Source organism: Microtus pennsylvanicus, chromosome 13 (genome assembly GCF_037038515.1).
Source record: "Microtus pennsylvanicus isolate mMicPen1 chromosome 13, mMicPen1.hap1, whole genome shotgun sequence".
Taxonomy (NCBI): domain Eukaryota; kingdom Metazoa; phylum Chordata; class Mammalia; order Rodentia; family Cricetidae; genus Microtus; species Microtus pennsylvanicus.
In genome coordinates, this window is record NC_134591.1 from 66863959 (window position 1) to 66888556 (window position 24598).

Genomic DNA, 24598 nt, shown 5'->3' on the forward strand with positions numbered 1-24598 from the left:
AGTTCAAATCCCAGCACCTACATAACCATTCACCAAGGTCTCTAACTCCAGTTCCAGGGGATCTAGTGCCCTCTTTTGGCCTACGAAGGCACTAGGCACATGTGACACAGAGACATTCATGCAGACAAAACACCCGAACAAACACACACATAAATAGATAAAAGTATCAGCAGCAGTGCATGTTAGGATACTCCTGTAATCTATCCACCACCTTTGAGGTGAAGGCAGGAGGATTAGGAAGGAAATCAAGGCCAGTCCAGGCTACACAGGGAGTGTGAGGGCAGCCTGGGCAACCTGTATCAAAAACAAAAGTAAACAACAAAAAGTCATTTCTGGTTTCAATACTGGGGAGCTATTATTTTTCCCCAGCAATAAATCATTTTAGCTAAGGAGCACAGCAGGCAGGCAGAGCGGACCCACAGCGCTGTCTGCTGCTAGTGACACCCTGGAATGCATGTGGCACACACCACACTAATGTGCAGCAGGTTTCTTGCTCATAGATCAAATACGGTTTTTGACTTCCCTGCCCTTTGTTACTGCCCAACCAGTCCTCAGGCACACATACTGAAGACCGCACGCAAAGAACTCTGCTCGATGAACTCATTTTAAAAAACAACTTTTTATTAGTTTCAACATCAAAACTTGTTACATGTAATTGTAAAGTGTCCTCTAAATTACATTCTGCTTTTGTCACCTCACAGGACAAGGAATGTTTAGAGAGCCTCGGAACACAGGACAGTTGAAGCTGATAATGAACTATCACATCACATCAAGCACACTAAAACACGGACACACGGACGAAGATCACTGGCCGGTTTTCACAAGTGCAGCGAGTGCTGGGGCCCAGGGAGATTACAGACATGTCCAGATTCAGGAATAAATCCCACTGCAGGTTTGGGTATGAAGAACGAAGCGCAAGGGCTGTGAAGGCTTTCCCCACACTCCAAAGACGCAAATGCTCCACAGTGACAGGAATACACACTCAGGGGCAGACAGCAGTGGCTATGGCGCAGTCGCAGGACCCACACCTGCTGTCTCCCCTTAGTTCTCAACCTGACTTAGGGAGACTGGAGACCAACGGGAAACAATACAGAAAAACACCAAGCATCTGCATAGATAGAAAATAAATCCTCATGGTGAGAATGCACACCCGGTCAAGGCCATGTGGGAGCTCCAAGGGTCACAGGACCCTCTTCAAGAGTTGCAGGTTCCCAAGAGAAAGCACAAGCCAAGTTAGCAGGTCTCTGCACATTCACCTCCCTGAGGTCACTTCTCAGCTGACAGAAACTTTACAGGGGACAGGACAAGTTCCCAGCCCAGCCGGAGACCCAACAGGCTGTGCTGTGTATACCCAGTAACCCTTCTGTGGAGACAGGGTCTCGTAGAGCACAGGCTGGCCTTAATCTACAACAATCCTCCTACCTTCGCTTTCCAAGTGCTGGGATGGCAGGCATGTCGTCATGCCTGACAACATTTGGTAATCTGGACTCTTGACTCACATTTTGCTCTGCTCAAGAGTGAAGGGAACAGTGGCATGCTGAGGACGAGGATGGCTCTGGAGAAGCACACTCCAAGGGGAGTGTAAAACGTCAACAGTCATTGGTCATGTGGTTGGTCAGGGTCCCTATACCTTATTCTTCTCATGTACTCAGCTGTGTAGAATGTGGGCCTCTTGCTTAGAAGCAGTATTTACCCAGGACTCCCAATCTTCTACACTGGAAAGGAAAGGGAAAGGAAAATAGCTCTTTTTCTTTGAGACAGGGTTTTCCTTACATATCCCAAGATATTCTCATCCTTTCAATCCTTTTGTCTCAGTCTCCTGAAGGCTGAGATCACAGGCCTGTGCCACCACACCCAACACAGATGTGTTAAGGAACACAGAGGGAGAAGGAAAGATGACCACGCTCACCTGTGTGTCGAGGGCCAAGCTTCTCCAGAGAAGAGGCAAGCTGGCAGGCGAGAACCCCAGGCTTCAAAGAATCATGAACACTTTTGATAATTACACCTAAAGCCTTCCTTTAAAAATAAATCCCCGAGTCTGTAAAATAGTTTACATAGAGCTGAATAAACAGGGCGGCATTTTTGTGCTGAGGTGAATGTACCGACACGAATCCGGGTCCCCGGTGCTTTCTGGACAAGCCTCTGGTTGCAGCAGCTGGGAAGTGTGAGCAGGGAGTAGGCTGAAAACAGAAAGCATGGAGAGAGAGATCACAGATCTTCGAAGCAAACTCAAAGAGTGTGAAAAGGAGCGATTGAAAGCTGCACAGTATGGCTTACAGCTCATGGAGAGGCAAACTGAACTGCAGAATCAATTGGATAAATGTCATGAAGAAATGATGACCGTACTAAGGGTTATAACCAGGAGAAGTACGACCTTCAAAGAGAAGCTGAGCTCAAGAGTCGGATGTCAGGAAGTTTGAGCTGTGAATGTGAAGCTTTGAAACAACAGAAAACGCAGCTGGAGCAGCTAGAAATGCAGCTAAACAGAAGCCACAGGCAGGAAGTGAATGACCTGAAAAATAAGTTAGAGAAACCGAAAGTGGAATTAGATGGAGCGAGGTTAGGTGAGAAGCAGCTGAAGCAGAAGCTGGACCACCAGGAGGAAGTTCTCGCCCACAAATCGGAAAAGCTCCGGCTAACGGAAGGTGTGAAGACTGCTCTCCAAGAGGTGAACCAGCCACAGTACAAACAAGAACAACTAGAATGTTCCAATGCTTCCTTAATGCACCGGGTAGACCGGCTTCAAGAAGAAAAAGAGGAGCGAGAGAAGGAAGTGGTGTCGTATTGTAACGCCTTAGAGAAAGCTCGTGTAGAAAATCAGGATCTTCAGGTGCAGTTGGGTCATGCGCCCCAGCAAGCCTTGGATCCCAACAGTAAAGGCAACTCCCTGTTGGCAGAGGTGGATGATCGAAGGGCGGCTATGGAACGCCAGCTCAACTCGATGAAAATATCAGTCAGTGAAGAAGCACAATGCATTCACCAGAGAATGTTACCAATCTCCACACTGCTGAGGATGCGGGGATCTCAAACTGAGTTGAAGCAGCAGAAACGGTTGTTTGCCATGTTGGAACAGAAGAATGTTAAAATAAAACACCATTTAGGTGAAATTAAAAATCTGGAGAAATTTAAGACCTTATATGAAAGAATGGAATCTAAGCTGTCCACGTCAGCCAGCCCTTGTTCTCTAGAAGACATCACCTACTTTGCAGATTTACTTCAACTAAAGCTTGATAAGTTAAACAAAGAAAACGAAAGCACAAGAGGCGAGCAATCCACACAGAGAAGGAAGGCGCCGTTTGAGAGCCAGCGGGCCCTGGATACTGAGCGGAAACGTTTGTGAATGAAAGACACCAAATGAAAGACGCCTGCAGCTTTCAGAAAGTGAGAACGTAAAACTGAGAGATAAGTTAGCTGAATCAAAGCTGAAGTACGAACCTAAGAGGAAACTGAAGTGCCTGTGCTCAAAGAGGGGCGTGAGGTGCTGCCATTGGGTGTAACCGCCTCAGAAGACACACCTGCTGCCAGCTAGCCTCTCTCCTGGCAAGAGTCTCGATGCAGCCGAAGACAGAGAAGAAATGTGTAAAGCTCATGGACGGTCCAGGCAGTGCTGAGGCCGTACGTGAACAAAGAGGGAACACCCCCAGCTTCCTCAGGTTATCTGCGGGATCAAAGCTTTCAACAGAGGAGAAAGAAAGGAAAGAAACTACAAGCAAACTGGGAAAGGGAGCCTGCAAGAAATCACACACCATCATGTACGCGTCCTCAAAGTCAGCCCCGGAGATGCAGTGCCCACAGCAGGAGGAGGGTGTTGCTCTGCGGGGCTTGCTGAGGATCGTGCCTGTGTGCAGGATACCCTTGTGGAACATTTGCATACACCACTGCTAAGACCTCTGTGACCAAAAACTCAGCTTTTATTTAAACCTGTTTGCTGCACTGGACCAGATTTTGAAAGTTATGGGATAAATAATGTTACTTAAGAACTGAAAATTGGACAGTACAACATTGAAGTTATTATGTTTTCCTAAGTATAGTTTCATGAATAAATAAAATTTTCTTTTCCCTGTCTTGAAAAAAATAGTTTAATACAAATATAAATCTATGTCCATCTTTAGTCTTGAGCAGAAACTGATTTTCTAAGCACAGAGGGAGGGGGACCTCCCCCGGCAAACTTTCAGCTCCATGCATGCGGCCTCATTCTCTGTGGCGGCTCCTCTCTTAGGACTCTTTGTATTTTAACAGTATGAACACGACTCTCCAGGGAGCCCACATAAAGTGCTAACCCAACTGCTGTGACCAAGGAAACATTCTGGAAGCAGATTCTAACCCACAGCTCAATGGCGGTAAGAGCACAAGTCACGATCAAGCTGATTAAAAGCTCCCAAGTTGCTACCTCTATCACCAATGTTTAAAAGCCATTTCTCACTCGCCATAAGGAGTCTCTCTCCTATCTGCTGGGCCTCCCGCTCTTCTCTAGGTGACGGGAGAAACATCCTCCACACTTTAAGAGCCCAGTGCATGAAAAGACATGGAAGAACAGGGAAGGCCAGCTGCAATCCCTGCAGCGCTGTGCACGCCCATGTAAGTCTGGGGTTAGAGGTCAGTCACACTGATTTTTAGACAGTCAAATCATTTCACTTGATAATCATGACTTTTTTTTTTTTGGTCTGATTTGCTTTTTCAGAGAGGGACTCACTGTGTAGCCCAGGCTGGCTCTGAATTCAGTGCTCCACCTGCAGTGCTAAGATTAAAGGTGTTTCCACCATGGCAATAATCATGATATTTTACAAAGACAGGCCGGTGGCTGGAGCTGGCTCAGCGGGAAGAGTGCATGCTGCTCTTGAGGACCAAGTTCAGTTCCTAGTACTCATTCAGGTATCTTTCTACTGTCTCCAGCTCCAGATCTAATACCCTGTTTTGGCCCTTGTGGGCACCCATATGTACACATGCATACATACACACAGACACATAAATAAAAACAAGTCTTTAAACCTTACTAATCTCAACTCTCACTTTAAAAATACTTTTACAGACAGATTTCATGAAAATGGTACAGTCATCCCCTTATGGGGCAAACTGCTCCTGACCTGTACCTGGTGTCCCCTCAACTCAAATTGCCCATTTAGTGGCCACAATGATCTATGTAAACCTTTATGTAGAACTTAAAATCTCTGTATAATCCTCTTCCTTTTTTGAGACAATCCCATGTAACCCAGGCTGGCCTTAAATTCACTATTTAGTTGAGGACAACCTTGAACTCCTGACCCTTCTGCTAGCAGCTATCCCTGAGTGCTGGATTACAAGTGCCTGCCAACACATGGCCGTCCTGACATTTGAGGGATGAGTAAAACTACCTTTCAGCTCTTCAAGGAAAGGGGCTGCTCCTAGCTCCTGCCTCTCCACCTCTCTCCATGGACCTTTGGCTCCCACAGGTGGGTGTGTTGGAAAAATCTAGACTCTAAGAGCCAAACCCCCGCAGTCCTGCTGGCCAGCCCTACTCAGTGTCACGGCTTCATTACCCTTTACAGGGTTTTTCTTAACACAAAGCCCCGTTCTCTTCCTTGCATCCCTCAGTTTGAGTCCCACGAAGAGGTGTGGCTTTCTGAAGAAACCATGGTTACTGTTAGAACTTCTTTCTGTAGAACGAACTGCAGATTTCTCCGGGAAAGCAAGAAAGAGCTCCTGAAGAGCAGCAGGGCACTCTCACAGGGGCAATGCAGAATCCCCTAGGGAAGTTAATTCCAAGAAATAATTCAGCAAGGCATGGTGGCACATGCCTTTAATCCCAACATGCAGGATGCAGAGGCAGGTGGATCACAGGGAGTTTGAGGCCAGCCTGGTCTACAAAGTGAGTTCCGGAACAGCCAAGGCTGTTACACAGAGAAACCCTGTCTACAAAAACAAAAAAGAAAATAATTGAATTAATTCAGTTTGAAAGGAAAATGCTGCACATAAATCTACTATGGGAACTGGAAAGAAGATAAGGGCTAGACTGTGTGCTGTGGTACATCTGTAACATCTGTAATCCTGGGCTTTGGAGGTGGGTGCAGTAGGATCAGGATTCAAGATCACCCTTGGCCACACAGGGAATCTGAGACCTGCTACCTGTACTACCTGAGACCTTTTCACAAACAAACAAAAGAACAGGACTCATTTATTATAAAATGGGTACACAAACTGAGCATCAAAATAGCTTAAACACAGACACCTGGATACTCTGGTTCATTTCATTAAATAGTGGATGAATATCTTTTCTTCTTCTTGAGCTTGTCTTATGGAAACAATATAGCAGAAAAGAGGAAAATACTAATATCTGCTATCCAGCAAAGTTTAAATGGCTTCCCTTCTCCTTGCACACGCCCCATACATACACACGATTTAATACCCTCAAAAAGATTGAAAGAGATGAACAGTTTGCACCTCTTGACTTAAAAAAGGAGTAGGCCAAATGTGGGGGCGCACACTTTTAATTACCTCTCAGCACTCAGGAGGCAGAGGCAGGTAGATCTCTGTGAGTGCGAGGCCAGCCTAGTCTATAGAGCAAGTTCCAGGACAGTCAGAGCTAAAATAAAGAAAACCTGGGGGGGGGGGGGAGGGGAGGGGAGGAGAAAGAGAGGTTCTTAAGTTGGCAGCTAGAAATGAAAGCTAAGACTAAAAATTAGTTTTGATCACTTAGAGAATTAGAGAGAATTGGTATTGCATAATGCGGAACACAAAAACTTCCCAACTGTTGAAGATCTACTTGTCTGCTGGCAGGTAGGGTCTGTCCTGCAACCAAAAGAAGCAAACTGCTGAGCTCAGAAGTGCAAAGGAGAGCCTATCAGCTGACCCAACAGAGGATGACTTGGGTCCAACAAACCAGTGTGGATGGAGTCGTAATCTTCAACCAAACACACAGAGTTCAGCATCTGAGGGCAAGGACAACCCTTCCAGTTGCTGCTGTTGGTGATGTAGGGCACACCTGCAATCCTAGCACTCAGGGGATAGCGGCAGGAGTTCAAGGTCGTCCTTGAGATGTACCAAGTTTGACGTCAACCAGGACTACATGAGACCCTGTTTCAACAAGTCAGACATTTGTGTGCAATACAGTTTAAATCTTCAGAAATCAATTCCACCACAAAAGACACTCAGCTCTAACATGTCACCCAAAGAACACAGCCATCATGGCTTCAATGTCTCCATTTTTCTTCCTTTACAGTAACTGCCAAGTTGGTTTCTTAGTTCTGTGCCAGTCCCTTCACATATCCCAAGCAGCCCTGGACACCTGCTGTGCGGTGAGAGCACAGCGAGGGGACCAGCCAACGCACCTGGAGCAGGAGAGCCTTCTGTAAGAGAGGCTGCAGCCCCAGCATACTAGCGATGCTGCACTCACGTACAGAGGCTCAAACACAGCTTCAGGAGCAAGAAGCTGTTCCATCTGAAAGTCGACTGCAAGCCGAGGTGGAGACTTTCACTAAAAAGGGAAGCACACAGGGGCTTATACCTTCAATCCCACGACTCAAGTGGCTGAGGAAGGAGAACAAATGATCTTGGGCTCAAGGCCAGCCTGGGCTACATACTGGGTCTCAGGCTAGACAGCGTAAGACCTTGTCTCAAAGAAAAAGTACTGGTGATTTTTTTTTTCTTTCTGAACAGTTGAATACTTGAATGGAAAAATGTGAAGTGCATGGTGGCTCACTCCCTGTAATTTCCAGCACTTGGAAGTCTAATGCAGGAGGATCACAGAGGATTTTAAGCCAGCTAGCTACAAAGTGAAACCCTGTCTTCAAAGAAAATAAAAAATGAAACACCTCCCAATTCAAAGTGGTCTTCAGAGGGTCTTATCATTATTTTCTGAAATTTAAGACTAGACTAACATCACAGAGCTACACACAGCACAGGACAACTCAGGCAGCGACAAGCAGGACTAGGAGGGTCAAGAGAGAAACTGAAGAGCCACCCTCCACAGGCTGCAGCTCCGTATCATCACCAGCCAAGCTTCCCAGTGATACACCCTGCTTGCAGGGTCCAGGCCTAGGAGGGCTGCACTGGGAGCATGGTCCTGGGCTCCACCTCCACCAACCGCAAGAGTGATACGGAGGAGAGCCAAGAAACACGTCTGCGCATGCCGTTTGGATCTGATAATCTCACTCATTTGGCAGTTCATCCCCAAGGCTAGTGGAAAAATACTGAAGAAAAAAAGGCTCCTACAAATGATTTTGGATCTAAGATTTCTTTTCGTGCCAAAAAAAGGTCATGTATACTGAGCGACATTCAGCCTTATGCTCAATGTATTTGTTAGACACAACCACACCAGTACAAAGAATACCTACACCAAATTACTGAAATTATGAGACTAATTTTTAAATCTGTAAAAAACAGTAGTGCACTGGGTGATTCTAATTCTGGCCTTCGGTACCCAACGAGCGATACGTTCCGGGGTACTAATGTTTTTGGGGAGGAGTCAGGTGCCACACAGTGGGGGCTAACCTTGTCACTTAAAGTGCCATTCGGAGCATTGCTCAAAATTTCAAACAGCTGGCTGCATCTGCTACTTCACCCCATGTTCTGGCCTGGCAAGGCTGACCCTGCTGCCAGATGGATGCAGCAGCATCTCGTGGCTGTGCTCCAGTGCAGGTGCAGCAGTAGCAGCAGGAAGCATAGGTGCAGTGGCTGGGCTCACAGTGCACAGTCCAGCTGCTCACTCAGTGCGGCTGTGGGAGCTTCCGGGCGCCGAGTCTGCGTGATTTTTTGTTTTGGGTTTTTTGTGTCTTCTTCCTCTTCAGTTTCGCTTTCACAGACGTGCACGACCACGCTAGGGGTGGACTCAGTTCCTGCATGCAGTTCGTATTTCTCCCCTGCCGAGGCAAGCACAAGAAGGAGCCTGGCTGACAATGGAAGGAATTAATTTACTTCCTAACTTCCTCTTCCACTAGTTCATTTAACAGCTGCTGATTTTTGAGACTGAATCTCATGAAATCTGGGTCAGTCAGAAATTTGCTGCTGTAGCTGACACTGGCCTTGAACTCTTTAATTTTTCTGCTTCCATTCTCCCAAGTGCTAGGATTGTAGGCATGTGTTGCCTTGGTGGGTTTGTTGCTTAAAACTCTGTAAAATCATCTATCCTGCACCAGAGGGGCTTAGCCTGTTTGGCATTAAAAATTTCCCTTTTTTTCCTCTCGACGGGGTCTCAGTATGAAGACAGGCTGGCCTGGGACTTCCAGAGGGCTGCTTGCCTCTGCCATCTAAGTGTTGTTAAAGGTAAGTGCCACCATGCCCTGCAGAAGTTCCATTTGTTAAAGACACTGTCCTTTCTGTCCTGGGAGTTAAAATCCAAGCATGGCTGCTAAGCTCACAGGCACCTTCAGGGCAGACCCATTCAGCATACCCTGAAACCATCCTATTAATCTCCATGTTAATCTCCATGACTCAGGAATCATAATCAGCATACTCAGGAATGGGCCTGCTACTGTATGAATATACACAAGCTTCATTCAGGGAGCACCTTGCTTTGGAACTAGCTCCTGTCTCTTCCTGCAGGTGAGGAAGTTTCTCCACTCTTATGTCCTTTGCTTACTTTGGCTTTGTGCTCGCTATGATGGGAACCCATTGATTGGATTACATAAATACTAATTAACTTGTTAATATAAATGCTAATTGCTGTTCTAGAAACAACTGAGGTGGGTTAGTTACATTCATAAAGGTTTTGGGTCCCATGGGAGGCTCTGGCTAGGCTCCAGGTAGCAGTTTCTAGTGTAGGACCTGACTTCTGAAGGAGTTCAAACGGCCACAAGCATAAAGCTCTTTCTTCTCCGATGCCTCTGAAGTGCCCTGAGGAGACATGCTGTCCTTAACAGCTGGGAATCAGCTCCTCACATTATTAAAGATATATGACAGAGACAGCACGTAGAGAAGGAAAGTAAGAAACAAAACAGAAGCTGGGCGGTGGTGGCGCACCCCCTTAATCTCAGCACTCGGGAGGCAGAGGCGACCAGATCTTGAATTTGAGGCCAATCTGGTCTACAGAGCTAGTTCTAGGACAAGCTACAAAGCTACAGAGAAACTCTGTTTTGGGGAAAGAAAAAAAGAAAGGAAGGAAGGAAGGAAGGAAGGAAGGAAGGAAGGAAGGAAGGAAGGAAGGGTTGCAGAGAGAAAGTAGCCAGTGTGTTCGCCAACAGTCTGTGTGAACGCCCAGCTGAATCACTGACAGTGAAAACGATCATGCTGTACACACCATCTAACGTTCACAAGCAGATAACGCAGGCTTGGCAGCTGGCTGAGGACCACAGTATTGGAAATACAGTCAGAGTGTGGACCCAGACTGGTGTGACTGCAGTGTCCCCTGGACAGCCTGCTGGTGCTGGGCTCCACACCCCCTACTGAACACCGTCTCTGATACACAAAGCTCCTGGGGACAATAAGAGCAAAAGCAGAAGCCGTACCTGGCCCTAGCTTGGAGACAGCACAGAGTAAGTCGTAGTTGATCACCGGCATGGCATCTTCACTCTGCTTCCACCCCACTGGCGGGGAGGCTGGAGGGGAGATGAGGAACTGCTTGGCGGGCTGTGGGGGCAGTAAGTAGGACTTATCCCGAGCCTCCCCAGACACCTGCACCTGCAGGGAAGGACATGACCACGACCACTTTGCAAATGTGTCTTCATTTTCTTCATTTCCATCTTTACGGTAATTGTTACTTTCTTAGAGGGTGATTAAAAAGATCCTAAAACGTTTGTGATCTTCCAGGAGGGAGACCGGGTTCACCTGGCTCACTGCACGGGACCACACGCACCGGAAACTTGATAAACATGAGCTGTGTGAAAGAAGCAGTGTGCAAACAGACGGACGGAGAAACACACAGCAGTGACTGTGGCAGGATCTGGGCTCTCAGTGCTCCTCAGGGCCCATGTGGTAGAGGTTTACTCCCGAGGGGTGAAACGGGAGCCTTTAGGAGCCAGGGAGGTCTTTAGTCACTAGGAGCACACCCTAAGGCACAGTGGGACCCCAGTCCCTGACTTCTTGTTTCCCATGAATGAAGTGAACAGCTTGGCTTTGCCTTCATGTGCTACACCCATTGCAGGCCCAAAAGAAAAGGGACGATCATATATGGACTGAAACCTCAAAATCATGAGCCAAGAGTTTTCTCTGTTACAGTTATTATCTCTTGTTACAGCGGGTGTGCTAGCTAGTTTTATGTCACTTGACACAAGCCTTCATTATTTAGAGGAGGGAACCTCAATTAAGATCAGGCTGTAGGCAAGCCTAGGAGAGCATTTTCTTAATTAGTGATTAACGTGGGAGGACCCAGCCATAAGGGTGGTAACACCCTGGGCTGGGGTCCTGGGTTCTATAAGAAAACAAGTGAGCAAACCATGAAGAGCGAGCCTGCAGGCAGCACTCCTCCATGGCCTCTGCATCAGCTCCTGCCTCCAGGTTCCTGCCCAGGTTGAGCTCTTGCCTTGGCTTCCCTCAGTGGAAGGTGATTCTGGAAAAATCCTTCAGTGTCCAAGCTACTTTGGCCATGGTGCTGCATCACAGATGGCATTACAGACTTCATCGCAGATTAGTAACCCTAACTAGCTCAGTGGGAAGAGCTGACGCATGACAAAGCTCCAGCCTTAGAAGAGAGGAAAATGCTTGTCAGAGGAAACAGGTCAGCTCTTCCCTCCCACCATGTATGTGTGGGTTCCAGGGACCAAACTCAGGTTGTCAAGCTTAGTGGCAAGCACCTTTACCCACTGAGCCTTCTTGATGGCCCTTGAAGATTTTTTTCTGTTCTCCCACAAATGTCACATCCTAAGTGCTATTTTAGATGCAGAGAACATTTAATCCACTAACCTTGAAGGTCAGGGCTTAACCCTTGTAGAGCTCTAGCTGAGCAAAGCTGCCACAAAAATGAATCCCTTAACTGTTAGCTGCAGCAAAACAAAGACAGAAGGCTTAATACACTCCTAAGATAATGAACTTAGGTATGTGTAAAGTAAGAGAAAACACGACATCGTCTGCTCACGGGAACGTCGACTTCACAAACCTCTGACCCAGCGCTGGAGGGAGAACTGCCAGGAGCTGTGACGGAGAAGCAGCTGTGGGGACACGCAGCCACGCAGCACTCCGTACCTGTGCGAAGTAAAGCTTCAGCTTCTGGCCATGGAAGTCACTCTCGTGCAGCTCTATCCGAGCTCTCGCTGCAGCCTCAGGCTTGCTGAAGTTGATCCTCACTCTGCGGAAGCTCTTGAACAACTGGAATGTGACCTGGTCATCATAGAGGGTGAAGAGAGCTTCGAACCTCTCCTGCGAGGAGGGCAGCAAGGCAGAGAGAAGAGGGAAGAAGAACAGAATACTCCTGTTAATAGGACGCCTGCGGAAGAGAAGTGGCTGGGTGAAGACCCTATGAAGTGCACTCCTTTCCTTCCTGAGAGCCCCTCTCTGGAAGGAGTTCAGGGTGGATGTCATGTGACTTGTGCTTGCATCTGCACTGACTGAACACGGCTAGCTTCGTTAAATACTGCAGCTTCAAAGGTCATAAGATAAACATGATGCATAAGCCAGCACACACGTGTCTGCACACAACAGGAGCACAGCTGCCAAAGTCACCAGTGTATCCAGCTCTGCTGTTCCTTCGACAAAGTAACATCTCTGGTACTTGGGGTGCCCCTGATTTCTTCACAGTGCTAGGCATTTGTTGCTGCTTAAGCCTGACACACTGAGCAAGATGTGTCTTAGAACCTGGACACCTCCCCCAGCATGTACACACAATATAACACAGAGAAATCACTCCTATCTTTTTTATTTTTTTAAATATTTTTTTAGACTAGGCTCTTACACAGGCCAGGTCAGCCTCAAACTTGCTAGCAGCTGAAGATGGCCTTGCATTCTGATCACGGGGTGCCACCAGGCCTGGCAGCTTCCTAACTTTCGCTTTTAACGTCTATGTATCTTTATGCTTCAGAAAAGTTTCAGAAACAGCAGTGTACATATGATATTCATGCGATGTGTGCAGTAAATAAAGCCGACTTACTACCCACTGTCTTGTTCAGAGAGTATCTCTCACTATGCCACACTGGCTGGTCTGAAATTCAGAGAGCCACCTGCCTCTGCCTCTACCTCCTGGATGCTGGAACCATAGTATCTTTTTATAGACTTTATAGACTGGCCTTTAAAATCTTCAGATATTAAGTTAGGCAATGGTGGCATATGCCTTTAATCCTAGTACTCGGGAGGCAGAGGCAGAAGCAGGTTTCTGTGAGTTCGAGGCCATCCTGGTCTACAAAGTGAGTTAGTTCCAGGACAGCAAAGGGTATTACACAGAGAAATTCTGTCTTGAAAAATCAAAAGTAAATAAATAAAATTCAAATACTGAACAGTTTCAGTAGTGTTTTGGTTAGGCAGACTAGGAAAGAGTTGGGGTGAGGATACTGTAATTTCAGAACAGAGCTCTTCCTCCTTTCCACTTAGCAGCCTCCTGCGCAGCCTTCACTGCTCATCCTCAGCCACTGCCCTGAAAACCCATCCATCAGGGCAGCGGATAGTTCATGGGTAAAGGTGCTTGCTCCTGCTACACACTGTCCTAATTAGGTTTCTTGGTATATCTGGTTTCCTCTGGCTAAAGCGTCCTTCCTTTTCTCTGTAAAATTCTAACTCATAGCTCTTCCCCAACCCCTCATGCCCCTCTGAGAGACTTACTGAGCCTGGCTGCGCACTTGTCTACTGAAACTTTGGTGGATTCCCAGTGTTTCTAGAGGGTCTAACTTTCCATTTTGTCGCCGATCCACCAGCCCCACTGCAGGACTGTACGCCCGTGACTCAAACGCTGCTTAATTCACACTGTCCCTCGACCTATGCTGCAGGTGCTTGAGCATGCATCCAGCTCTGCCCTGAAAGACACTGAAGGAAGTCCAGCCTGGGCTACTGAGTGAGAATGGGTCTCACTGAAAGGAAATTCTTTGTGTACACAGTTAACATTTAAGGGTCAAATCAGGAGTGGTGGTTTCTACCTGTGTATCCAGTGCCCAGGAGGCTGAGGAGGATTGCCCAGATGTCAGCCTAGACCACACAGTGAGACTATGGCTCAGAGAAACAAAAAAAGGTGTGCAGGCTTTTATGAGATCACGATCACACACACACACACACACACACACACACACACACACACACACACAGAGTTTCTAAGTAAATAAATAACTTTAAAAAGATAATCTTAGTTTTCCTTCCAAACCATACAAAGTACTACCAGAAATGTTAACAATGATAATTAATAGCCTACATGCAATAAGCCCTAGGAAAAAGCCGAATTCCTTCTTCAGTGAATGCACAAGGAGGAGGAAGCCAGGAAAAATCCATGTGCTTGGAGGCTGGGTGTGGTGACATAGCCCTGTGACGTATCTCAGCATTCAGGAGTTAGCGCTGGGAGGATCACTGGAAGTTCTAGGCTAGTCTGAACCACACATCTATTTCCATGGCAGTTCGGGCCACACAGCCAATCCCAGGCCAGTCTGAGCCACACAGCCAATCCCAGGCCAGTCTGAGCCACACAGCCAATCCCAGGCCAGTCTGAGCCACACAGCCAATCCCAGGCCAGCCTGGGCCAGAGTAAGACCTGGTCTCAACTACAGCAGCCTGTTGGGTAAGGGAGGAATTAGTGGTGGAGGTGGAAAGGCACAAGCGAGGATGACAGAATGTATATGGCAGAATCACATTAAGTACAGAAATAAAATTACTAATGATTCACATTATGTATATTTAATATCTTCGAGTAAAACATTAAAAAAGCTTTTCCTCAATTACAGTATCCAAAACTCAATGAATAAGAGAATGAATGAAAAGCACATTTAATGAGCCTTGAGTTCACTAAGAGCCAAGGCTTCTCAGGTGGAGCAGGAGGACTGGCTCTGCAGCACACCGGTGAGTGGCAGACGGAGACTCTCCATGACCCAGTGTAGCACACACTGTTATTTCACCTCACGGGCTCTCGGGCCCGTCTACCCAAAGCTATCTATGCTTCCCATGGTGTAAGTGCAGGGACTGGGCCGTGCCTACCTTCTGCTCTTGGACCTCAAACACCGCTTCGTGGACACTGCAAGCAAAAAGTGAGGTGGGCAGGTCGCTTAGATCCATCATCTCTTCTAAGTCATCTTCATTTTCACCGAAGACCATCTCCTCTTCCTCTTCCTGATCACTGCTACAGAGATCAGACTGGCTATCATTCCAAGATTTCATGGTGTCTCGAAGCATCTTCTCTGTAGGGAAAGTTCTAGGATATCTGCCAGGCACTGCTTAAAAAAAAAAAAAAGAAAGAAAGAAAACAATGGAGAAAAAAAAACTGAAGGCCTTATCACGTTGCAGTCAATTTATCCTCAAGACAGCAATTCATCAAGCAAAATGACTTTATCCAGGAAAGATCAATCAGCATTTAAGTCAGCTCCAGCTCTCGCAAATGAATTTCTATCTACAAACCTGATTTGCTTAGCAGATTTTATGGGGCAATGGAATATGAAGAAGCGAAAAAGCAAATGCTTCCTGGTGAAAACGGGATGAAAAGGACGAGGTGACAGGATCGCATCAACATGTACTTTGGTTTACAAGCAGAGAGAGGGAAAGTGGGAGCCGGAGCGGCCCTCACATATTTGTTTTGGGTTTTAGGTGGCAAACACTGGAAGTGGCCCAGCAGAATCACACCCACACAGTCTGCTCGCCATCTGCACCCTGAAATGCTGTCTGTGAGGCTCTGCCTTTCTTACCCAGTGCGCTTTTCTTCCTGAGCAGACTCTCAAATAACTAAGCTGCTTATGTCTCCGAGTTCCCTCTAAAAGGTGTTCATGAACACACACCAAGAGTGTACAGCATACAGCTAAAGCTGGAGGACAACCCAGAAGACGCACTCCCCAACTTTTAGACACTGTGCACTTCGAGTCAGGCCTAGAGCTGGCACTGTTCCTCTGTGAAATACTGGGGCAGAATCTGCCTGTGCCTGGCTCCTCAGGAAACCACACCACACTCATCACAGTGTACCTTCGCACATGTGACATGGACCTGAAGGAAAACCACGAGTGACGGAGACACCGAGTGATCGTGATTATTACGACTGCACTTCTGAGTTCCCTTTCGTTTTGAAGGACACAGGCTCCAGATGCATTGCTTACACAGAATACATTTCATACTAGTTATTAACTATGGGGTAAAAATAGTGTAGTTTCCAGCTGGGCAGTGGTGGCGCACGCCTTTAATCCCAGCACTCGGGAGGCAGAGGCAGGTGGATCTCTGTGAGTTCGAGGCCAGCCTGGTCTACAGAGCGAGTTCCAGGACAGCCAAAGCTACACAGAGAAACCTGTCTCAAAAACAAAAACAAAAAAGCAGAGTTTCCCATTATTCTATACCACTCAAGACAACCTTAAAAAAACAGCATCTATCCTTGCTCTGTCAATATTCTGGACACCTGCTGCCAGGCACTGAATAGTTCTCTTGTAGGGCCAGCCAGTCACACTCCCTAACGGGGCCTCATCCTGCTGTCTGCTATACCATCCACTTCTCCACTTGCTCCTCTTCTTCGGCACGGAAGCCTGTTCATGTTGGATCCCCACCATCGGTTCCACCCTGTTGCCATCTACCTGCTCCTCTTCCCACCCACTCCCTGTACATGGGTTCACTGACTTTATTTCCTCCCCTCCACTCCCTCCAGGGTTTAGTCTCCCAGGCAGCTGCCATTCTCTGTCGGCTTCAACTTCCCTGGCTACTGACAACCAAGGCTTCCTGAGCACCAGAACCCACTTTCTGCAGTGTGCCCTCAGGCCCCTCCCTTCACTCCCAGTCTCCCCCCAGGCTCATTTTCTCAGTCAGTCTTTACACCTGGGTCTCTCTGAGGTTCCAGTGCTGCTCCTCTGGAGCCCTTAGCTTCTTAGTTCTCACCTGGGTTTCCTGCTTCTCTGGGTCCCCCATGTGCCAGTTGCATTTCACAGACTGCTCCTAAGCCGTGAAGCACGGCATCAAAGCCGTGGGGAAAGGAGGGCTGAGTCTGCACCACATAGAACTGGAGGTTTGAGAGATATACCACATCCCTGGAGATTCTAAGCTGCCCCTTGCCCCACAGGTCTGACAATAAATTTTAGCTGATTCTTTTAATTGCTGTGTGAGGCCTTTCTGGTCTGAGGGGAGCCCCCAAGAGAGTGTCTCACTACAGCTTTCATGGGGGAGACTGGGCTCTCACACTCCGCTCCCTTTTCTGCTCTAAGGTTATTCGGCTGCTGACAAATCACCCGCCTGCCCGTGTTCTGCCCGTGCCTTCAAATCCCTGCCAGTTTCTGACTCACAGCTGCTCAGCAAGGACTGCTGAACAAAAGCAGACAGCACCGAGCTTCATGCCATGTCACCATGGCACTGGCATGTCATCAACGACAGAAAAAAATTCAGTTCTGTGAGGAATTAGAGATGTACTGTGGGACAATGCTCTTGTACCCTGTAAAGATTTGTCATTTGTATGGTTTAATAAAATGCTGACTGGCCAGTAGCCAGGCAGGAAGTATAGGTGGGGCAACCAGAATAGGAGAATTCAGGGAAGGGGAATGACTCAGTCTGCAGTTATCAGCCAGATTCAGAGGACACAAGGTGAGAATGCCTCACTGATAAAAGGTACCAAGCCATGTGGCTAACATAGGCAAGAATTATGGCTTAATTTACGATGTAAGAGTCAGTTAATAAGAAGCCTGAGCTAACAGGCCAACCAGTTTATAATTAATGTAGGCCTCTGTGTGCTTCTTTGGGACTGAATGGTTGTGGGCCCAGGCGGGACTGAAACCTCTGTCAACAGAGATGGGCTCCCAAAAACGGTTGTCAAGGACAATAGCAGGTAAAGAATAGGTGCCAAGCAGGCGTGTGCAGCCAGGACGAGAAAAGTCAGAAAGCTGGTAAAGCTTTTTAGTACCAGTCTAGTTTAACCTTGGGTATAAAAGTGGGCTTTCTTTGTAGCCTGTCTATGGCATTAAGTGTTTGTTTTTTTGTAATCCCTCATTTATTTTTTATTTATTCCCCCACTTAAAAGATTCTGGGTGGTGGTGGCACACACCTTTAATCCCAGCACTTGGGAGGCAGAGGCAGGCAGATCTCTGTGAGTTCGAGGCCAGCCTGATCTACAGAGTGAGTTCCAGGATAGTCAGAGCTGTTACACAGAGAAACCCTGTCTCGAAGAAAAAAAGGAACTCCCCCAATATCCCCCCACAAGACACATGCACAAAAGATGGTCATGGTAGCTCATGTTTTTAATCCCAGCACTTGGCAGACAGAGGCTAGTGGATCTCCATGAGTTCCAGGCCAGCCTGGTTACATAGGGAGTGAGTTCCAGACCAGTTCTAGGCAGGCAGAGCTCCTTCAGGGAGGGGGAGAGTAGAGGAAGGGAAAGAAAGTCAGGCCATTTTTGGCCTACATATGTGTAGCACTGGCCTTGATAGTGCTAAGCCCATACTCTACTATTGAACTACAGCCCTAATCTACAGTCTACTTTTGATAATTAGTACTGTGTTTCAAGGCTCTTCCTCCAATATGACAAAGAATAAAAATAGAGCATAGGAAACAATCCTTGGTTTGACTGAGAATTTTATATATTCGTTTCCTGTTTTTCTACCTTCATCTTACGGTAGCTTTCTTTTGATATAACTTCAAAAAGAAATGATAAAAATAGGCTTAGGCACGCACGGTAGCTCATGTCTATAATCTCAGCACTGGAGAGCCTGAGACAGGTGGAAAGCCATGAGTTTGAAGTCAGTTTGGGCTATATAGTAAGTTCCAGGCTTGCCTGGGTTACAGGGTAACAACACATCTTAGCTGGGTAGTGGCGCAAAAGCGTTAATCGCAGTACTCAGGAGGAAGAGGTAGGAAGAGCTCTGTGAGTTCAAGACCAGTCTGGTTTACAGAGCAAGTTATAGGACAACCAGGGCTACACAGAGAAACCCTGTCTCAAAAATGTAAAAGAGATGGCTCAGCGGTTAAGAGCACTGACTGCTCTTCCAGAGGACCTGGGTTCAATTCCCAGCAACCACATGGCAGCTTACACCTGTCTGTAACTCCAGTTTTAGGGGACCCAACACCCATAGCAAAAACACCAATGTACATAAAAAAATCCAAACAACAACAAAAACTAAAACATCTCTACATATAGGTAGCAGACTGCCTTTTATCATTCTCTCTCCAAACTATTAAAAAGTATAGCATAGTTCATATCCTATCAAATCAGCATGAGAGCAAAATCCATTTCTTACACAGTAGTAAAACCCATCCATTTAACAATGATATAATAGCATTATCTATTTTAGTCTCTATTCAAATTTTATTAATTATCTTAACAATGGCCACAATAATAATTTTTCCTTCAAAATTACTTATTGTGGCACTAAGGGTTGGACCCAGGGCTTCCTACATACTAGGAAAGTGCTCTACCACTGAGCTGCTTCCCAGTCCTCTTTTTATCTGCATTTTGAGACAGAGAGACATGGTCTCATTAAGGTGTCCAGCCTGGCTCTGAATACTTGCTTTAGCTTGGCAGTCCTTGACCTTTTGACCCTCTTGCCTCAGCTTCTCTGTTAGCTGGGATTATAGGCCTATGTCACCAAGCCCAGATCAAAGGTTTTAGATCATTAAGTAATTATAATACTTACACATTTATATTCTTGAAAAGGACAGAATGGAAATGCACCTAACTGTGAACGTGTCTGAGCAATCCCCGGTCTCCAGGAGGGGTCAGAGGCCACCTTCAGACCTCCAACACGGGAACTTTGTCCCCAACAGGACTCTGCTCGTACACATGACTCTACCTATCTTACCTGTTTCTGGTGGCTTTGGTTTTGTAAACTTCTACTGCCTCCTTATGTATGTGTTTTTACACACATGTGTGTGCTGGTATGTGTCATGGTGTGCACAGGGAGACAGGGCAATTTTGGGGAGTCTGTTCTCTCCTCCTACCATGTGGAACTCAGGCATCAAGTGCTTTTACTCCGTGAGTCATCTCACTAAACCTGCCTGACTGTTCCTAATTTCTCAAGCAGAAAATGTAGATAATAATAATCTCCACTCAATAAAGATGTTGGGAGACGTAAACACTCACATTCATAATAACGGTTTGCACAGGGCCGGTACTCAGTCATTCTTTTAAGAACAAGCATGATATGAGTTTCCTTGTTGGTTGAAAGGGCCGAAATAGCATCAGCACGGCTGGTAGCACTGACATTCAAATCATAATACAGAGGAGAAAAAAACAAGACAACCCTCTACATGATCACAAAGAAAGAGAAATCCCTCGCAGCTTGTATGACCCCAAGAAAAGCAGGGAGGCTCTGTCAGTAAACTGAGCTAACTCATTATCTGCTTCCAGCGTGGAACAGACTTAAAGCAAAGATACCACTAGGCCTTTGCATGAGCCTTGCAGAAATTTATGTCACAGCAAAATGTTTACGGTAGCAGCCATTACTTCACAGATATTGGCTGTCTTGCTAAAAACACACAATGAGGTTTTTGTGTGTGTGTGTGTGTGTGTGTTTGTTTTGAAGTCAATACTGTCAATCACTTCAGAATTTCCTGACATTCTAAATGTGGTTAAAACTGAAAAGAGAATCTGGGTGGCAGAGACGCACGCCTTTAATCCCAGCACTCGGGAGGCAGAGGCAGAGGCAGAGGCAGGTGAATCTTTGTGAGTTCGAGGCCAGCCTGGTCTACAGAGGGAGTGCAAGGACAGGCTCTAGAGCTACATGGAGAAACCTTGTTTGAGAAAAAAAAACAAACAAAAAAACCAAATTAAACAAAAAAATTGAAAAGAGAAATATACATGGACGTCACACACCTTAACCTAGCAGCTACTTAAAGCTAAAGTTGGCTTCGTTAAGGCAATGCACAACACAAGGGTGGGGCTATGGCTCAGCACTACAGCCTTGGCCTGGCTCAGGAGGCCCTAGCTTCCATTCCTAGCACAGAGGTTTTATTCCTGACTGCTGGAACTATTGCAACCTCCGCTTGTGCTGATCGGGGCTTAGCATCACCTCCAGTGCTGCCTTAGTCCTGGCTGACTTCTGGCAGACGGCTTCTTCATAGAAACATGAATTGGGTGGGAAACCTCCAAGGAGCATGGCCATCTGCTTTGCTGCACCAGCCTCAGGACAAGACTAATCCACCAAGGCTGCACGCCAAGCAATTTCAGTCGATAAGGAAAAGGTGAATTCTTTCTGCTCCAGAATTTAAAAAAATATTATGTTTCCCAACTTGAGGAACATTTTAATATCTTAGCCAGATTTGTTTGAAATGAGCAAAATGTCTACAAAAATACCAGAAGCAAATGTGTACTTTATTTGAATTTCTAATTTAGACTAAATCCTCCAAAAGACTATTCAGGACTGCCAACATCGGGGTTCTGAAGTCTACTATGATTCCTCTATCTCCCAGTGCTTCTTATCGATCAATGACAGAATTCTACTTTTTTTTAAAAGTAGTAACGGCAAACAAAAATCATCATAATAAAGTTAGTGGAACATTAGTGTAAAACAGGTTATAAAGACTAGATTTGGGGCTGGAGAGATGGCTTAGCAGCTAAGAGCATGCACTGCTTTTGCAGAGGACCAGAGTTTGGTTCCTAGCTCCTACCTCAGGTGGCTCTTAACGTCCCGCAACTCCAGTTCCAAGGGATCCAATGTCCTCTTCTGGCCTCCACAGATACCTGTGCTCATGTGCATATACTCACACAGAGGCACACTTTTAAAAAAAATCTTTTTAAAAGTTATATTTCTGGAGCTAGAGAGATGTCTCTTGCTCTTGAGGAAGACCTGGGTTCTGTTCCCAGCACCCGTACGGGAGCTCACAACTATCAATAATTCCAGAATATCTGATGCCTTCTTCTGGGGATACTAGACATATGTGTGGTACATATACATACAAGCAGACACAATTCATGCACATAAAATAAACCTCTAAAAACTTAAAAATTACATTTCTGCATTTTCAGGACCTAAAGTCACGCCGTTTTATTGATCATCTACAACGTTCCTATCATCATCGCTGATGGTCTTACTCCACCCATCAGTATGAGAAAGGCAATGCTCAGTGCGACTTCGCAGAGTGACTGACGCTATTTGTTTTTGCGTGTAACCCAGTCACTTCACTCCAGGGCCAGGCACCCTCCACTCAGTAACTGAAGGATTTTTCCCTGTTCTTACGCTGGGGTTGAACCTAGCACCTCAAGCACGCTGGTCAGGCGCTTGAGAGCCATCGCTCCAGGCAAAGTGGAGCTTTCTGTAGGGTTCTGGAGCTAAAGTCAAAGGCTGCTTCTGAGCAACACCTGCAAGCCACTGCACAGGGTCACAGGTCAGAGGAATGGAGTTCTAAGTCACACTACTTTTCACACCTTTCCCGCTTTGGGACCCACATTTCCTGTACCCTCATGTAGCGTTGCTTCTCATTTGCTAGCCTAAGACTACACGGGGTTCTAAAACTGTAAAATATATCACGATTGAATGGTAAAGAAGAAAATCCCCCAAGCACTAAAACCTCCTCTTTTGGAGACTGGTTGCCGATGAGGTAAGATGCAAAGCTGTAGCAAAGACTAACAGGACGCTAATTTTAATTACTTCATGATCATCCTACATCCAAAGTTTATCAGAACACTACATAAAATCCCGGTCAAAAAGAACAACTCTGCATGCCAGGAAAAAAAAATCTAGACTCTGAGACGTACTGTATTTTTTAATTCTGGATTTTTACTTATTTATTAGTATGTATGTGTGTCCCTGTGGGTGTATGTTTGTGCATCAGGTACACGTATGAGTCTTCAGAGGTAAGAAAAGGCGCGGGATCACATGGAACTGGACTTGTGAACTATCATATGGATGCTGGGAATTTACGCCCAGTCCTCTGCAAGAGCAGCAAGTGCTCCAAATAGCCGAGCCAGCCCTCCAGCACCAATATTTTGTTAGACTATCTTTATTTAATGTATGTATTGTGCTTGCCTGTGGTCGCAGCAGCACTCACATGGAGGTCAAAGGACAACTTGGAGGAGGTGGTTCTCTCCTTCTACCCCTTGGGCTCCCTGGATCCATGAACTCCAGCTGCCAAGCGTGCTGAGCCCTCACACAGGACCAAACATTGTTTTACAGTTTGACACACTGGATCAGAGGTAATGGCATAGTGATAAAATGAGAGGTTTTTGTTTTGTTTTTTGCTTTTGGACAGGGCCTTGTTAAGTAGTCCAGGCTAGGTTCCCAAGTACTGAGAAAGAAAAAAACAAAAACAAGACCGTGCGCCGCACCCAGTCCTTAGAATAAGATTAAGTAATCAGCAATTACAGATACTGATGAAATTACTTCTCTAGCCAACAGTAGATGAAAGACTTCTACGAAAAGTTCAAGAAAATCTGTTGTACTAGACAGCTTTCAACAAGGGGACGCGAGTATTTTTTGGTTTCAAATCCGACACTACACCACTCTAAATAATCCTAGTTTGAATCTGAAACACGGGCGTGAGCGGCTAGAATCTTAATCTCCTCAAGAGATGATGAGATTTCGCACGGAAGCTGGAACCGGGCAACCTGGAAACAGACCGCTATTGAAGGCGCGTCGGTTCAGGAGGCGGACACAAGTTTCCAGAAGCCAGGGAGGCAGAGATGCGCTGATGATATTCCTGCATCCTGGGGGAGGGAAAAGGGGGAGGAGACTGGGGCTTCCACCTGCTGCCAGCCTGTTTTCCTGGCCACACCTTCCCTGCCCTCGAGGGCAGGCTGGGCCTGTCATCTTCCAAAAAGTCGTACAGTTGATGGAAAAATTGGTGGTGGAGGAGGAAGGACTTGGGGGGCGAGGGGTGTTTTGTAGGATGTTACCCCGAAGCGCCCTGGGAAGACCCTGGGGACCAGGCGGCTGGCCCTTCGCAGCGTCTAGGGGGCTCAGGGCAGCTCTGGGCGGCTGCTGCTACGGCTGAGGCTGCTGTAACTTTCGGGGTCCCGGGGATCCCCAGCGCAGCTGCAAACCTGCCCCGAGCGGCCGCACGCCGGCCCCGCCCTGCGAAGGGGAGACTCACCTGTGCGCTCGAGGGGAGAGGCCCGGGGGCGACGAGCGCGGCCTGGGGCAAACAGAACCCCTCCGCCCGGGGCCGCGAGGAGCCGCCACGCCCTCGACGCCGGCCGCCTCAGCCGGGGACGCGGGCTGTGACTTGGGCCCGAGCGAGGTCGCTGGCGTCGCGCGCGCTCCCGGACCCGCGCGCCTCGCGCCCGGACCCGCGCGCCTCGCGCCCTCCCCTGGGGCCTGGCACCTAGCGGGCGCGAGGCGCAGGCGCACGGACGAGTGGGTGGGGCCAACAGCTGGGTGGGCGGGAGTCCGGCGAGGTGGACGGGGCTGTATGGGGTGTGGCATGTTCTGCGCGCGCGCACTCTCCCGCTCTTCCTGGCTTTCTGGCACAGCCTGTAAGGGCTTTGGGCGGGAACCCTGTGCTAAGGCTTTATGTGACCTCCAAAAAAGGACCTTTGACAACCCCTACGAGTTCGCCGCGACCCAGAACCTCTGCTCTCTCCTTGCTGACACCACAGGACAGTGACAAGAACAGCTAGCAAGGATACTAGAAACCTTCTCAGGGCGGGTTCCTGTGAGCTCCAGCCGGGAAACCTCCCAGGAAC

General features: G+C 47.3%; 1 protein-coding gene and 1 pseudogene across 2 annotated transcripts; one reads left to right on the forward strand and one right to left on the reverse strand.

Annotated features, from left to right (window-relative positions):
- Positions 1–600: 600 nt before the first annotated feature.
- Positions 601–24189, reverse strand: Rcan3 (RCAN family member 3). 2 transcript variants are annotated; one of them, XM_075946877.1, is made up of 5 exons: positions 24007–24189; positions 15010–15242; positions 12091–12264; positions 10419–10590; positions 601–8834 (listed from the first exon to the last, which is right to left on the reverse strand). In XM_075946877.1, the coding sequence occupies exons 2-5, from the start codon at positions 15202–15204 to the stop codon at positions 8656–8658; spliced, it is 720 nt and encodes a 239-aa protein (XP_075802992.1). In that variant the 5' UTR covers positions 15205–15242; positions 24007–24189; the 3' UTR covers positions 601–8655. The 2 variants fall into 2 exon arrangements, with proteins under 2 accessions (XP_075802992.1, XP_075802993.1); XM_075946878.1 differs by having other exon boundaries at positions 15010–15245.
- LOC142834387 (protein Spindly pseudogene) lies at positions 2196–3885 on the forward strand (annotated as a pseudogene).
- Positions 24190–24598: the final 409 nt, after the last annotated feature.

Excerpts from the sequence above, each read along its gene's own strand:
- Rcan3 (XM_075946877.1), bottom strand. The coding sequence starts at position 15,204 with ATGCTTCGAGACACCATGAAATCTTGGAATGATAGCCAGTCTGATCTC. Across the intron at positions 12,265-15,009 it reads TTGAGGTCCAAGAGCAGAAG|GAGAGGTTCGAAGCTCTCTT; the intron begins GTAGGCACGGCC and ends CCCTCCTCGCAG. Across the intron at positions 8,835-10,418 it reads TGTCTCCAAGCTAGGGCCAG|GGGAGAAATACGAACTGCAT; the intron begins GTACGGCTTCTG and ends TTGCCTCGGCAG.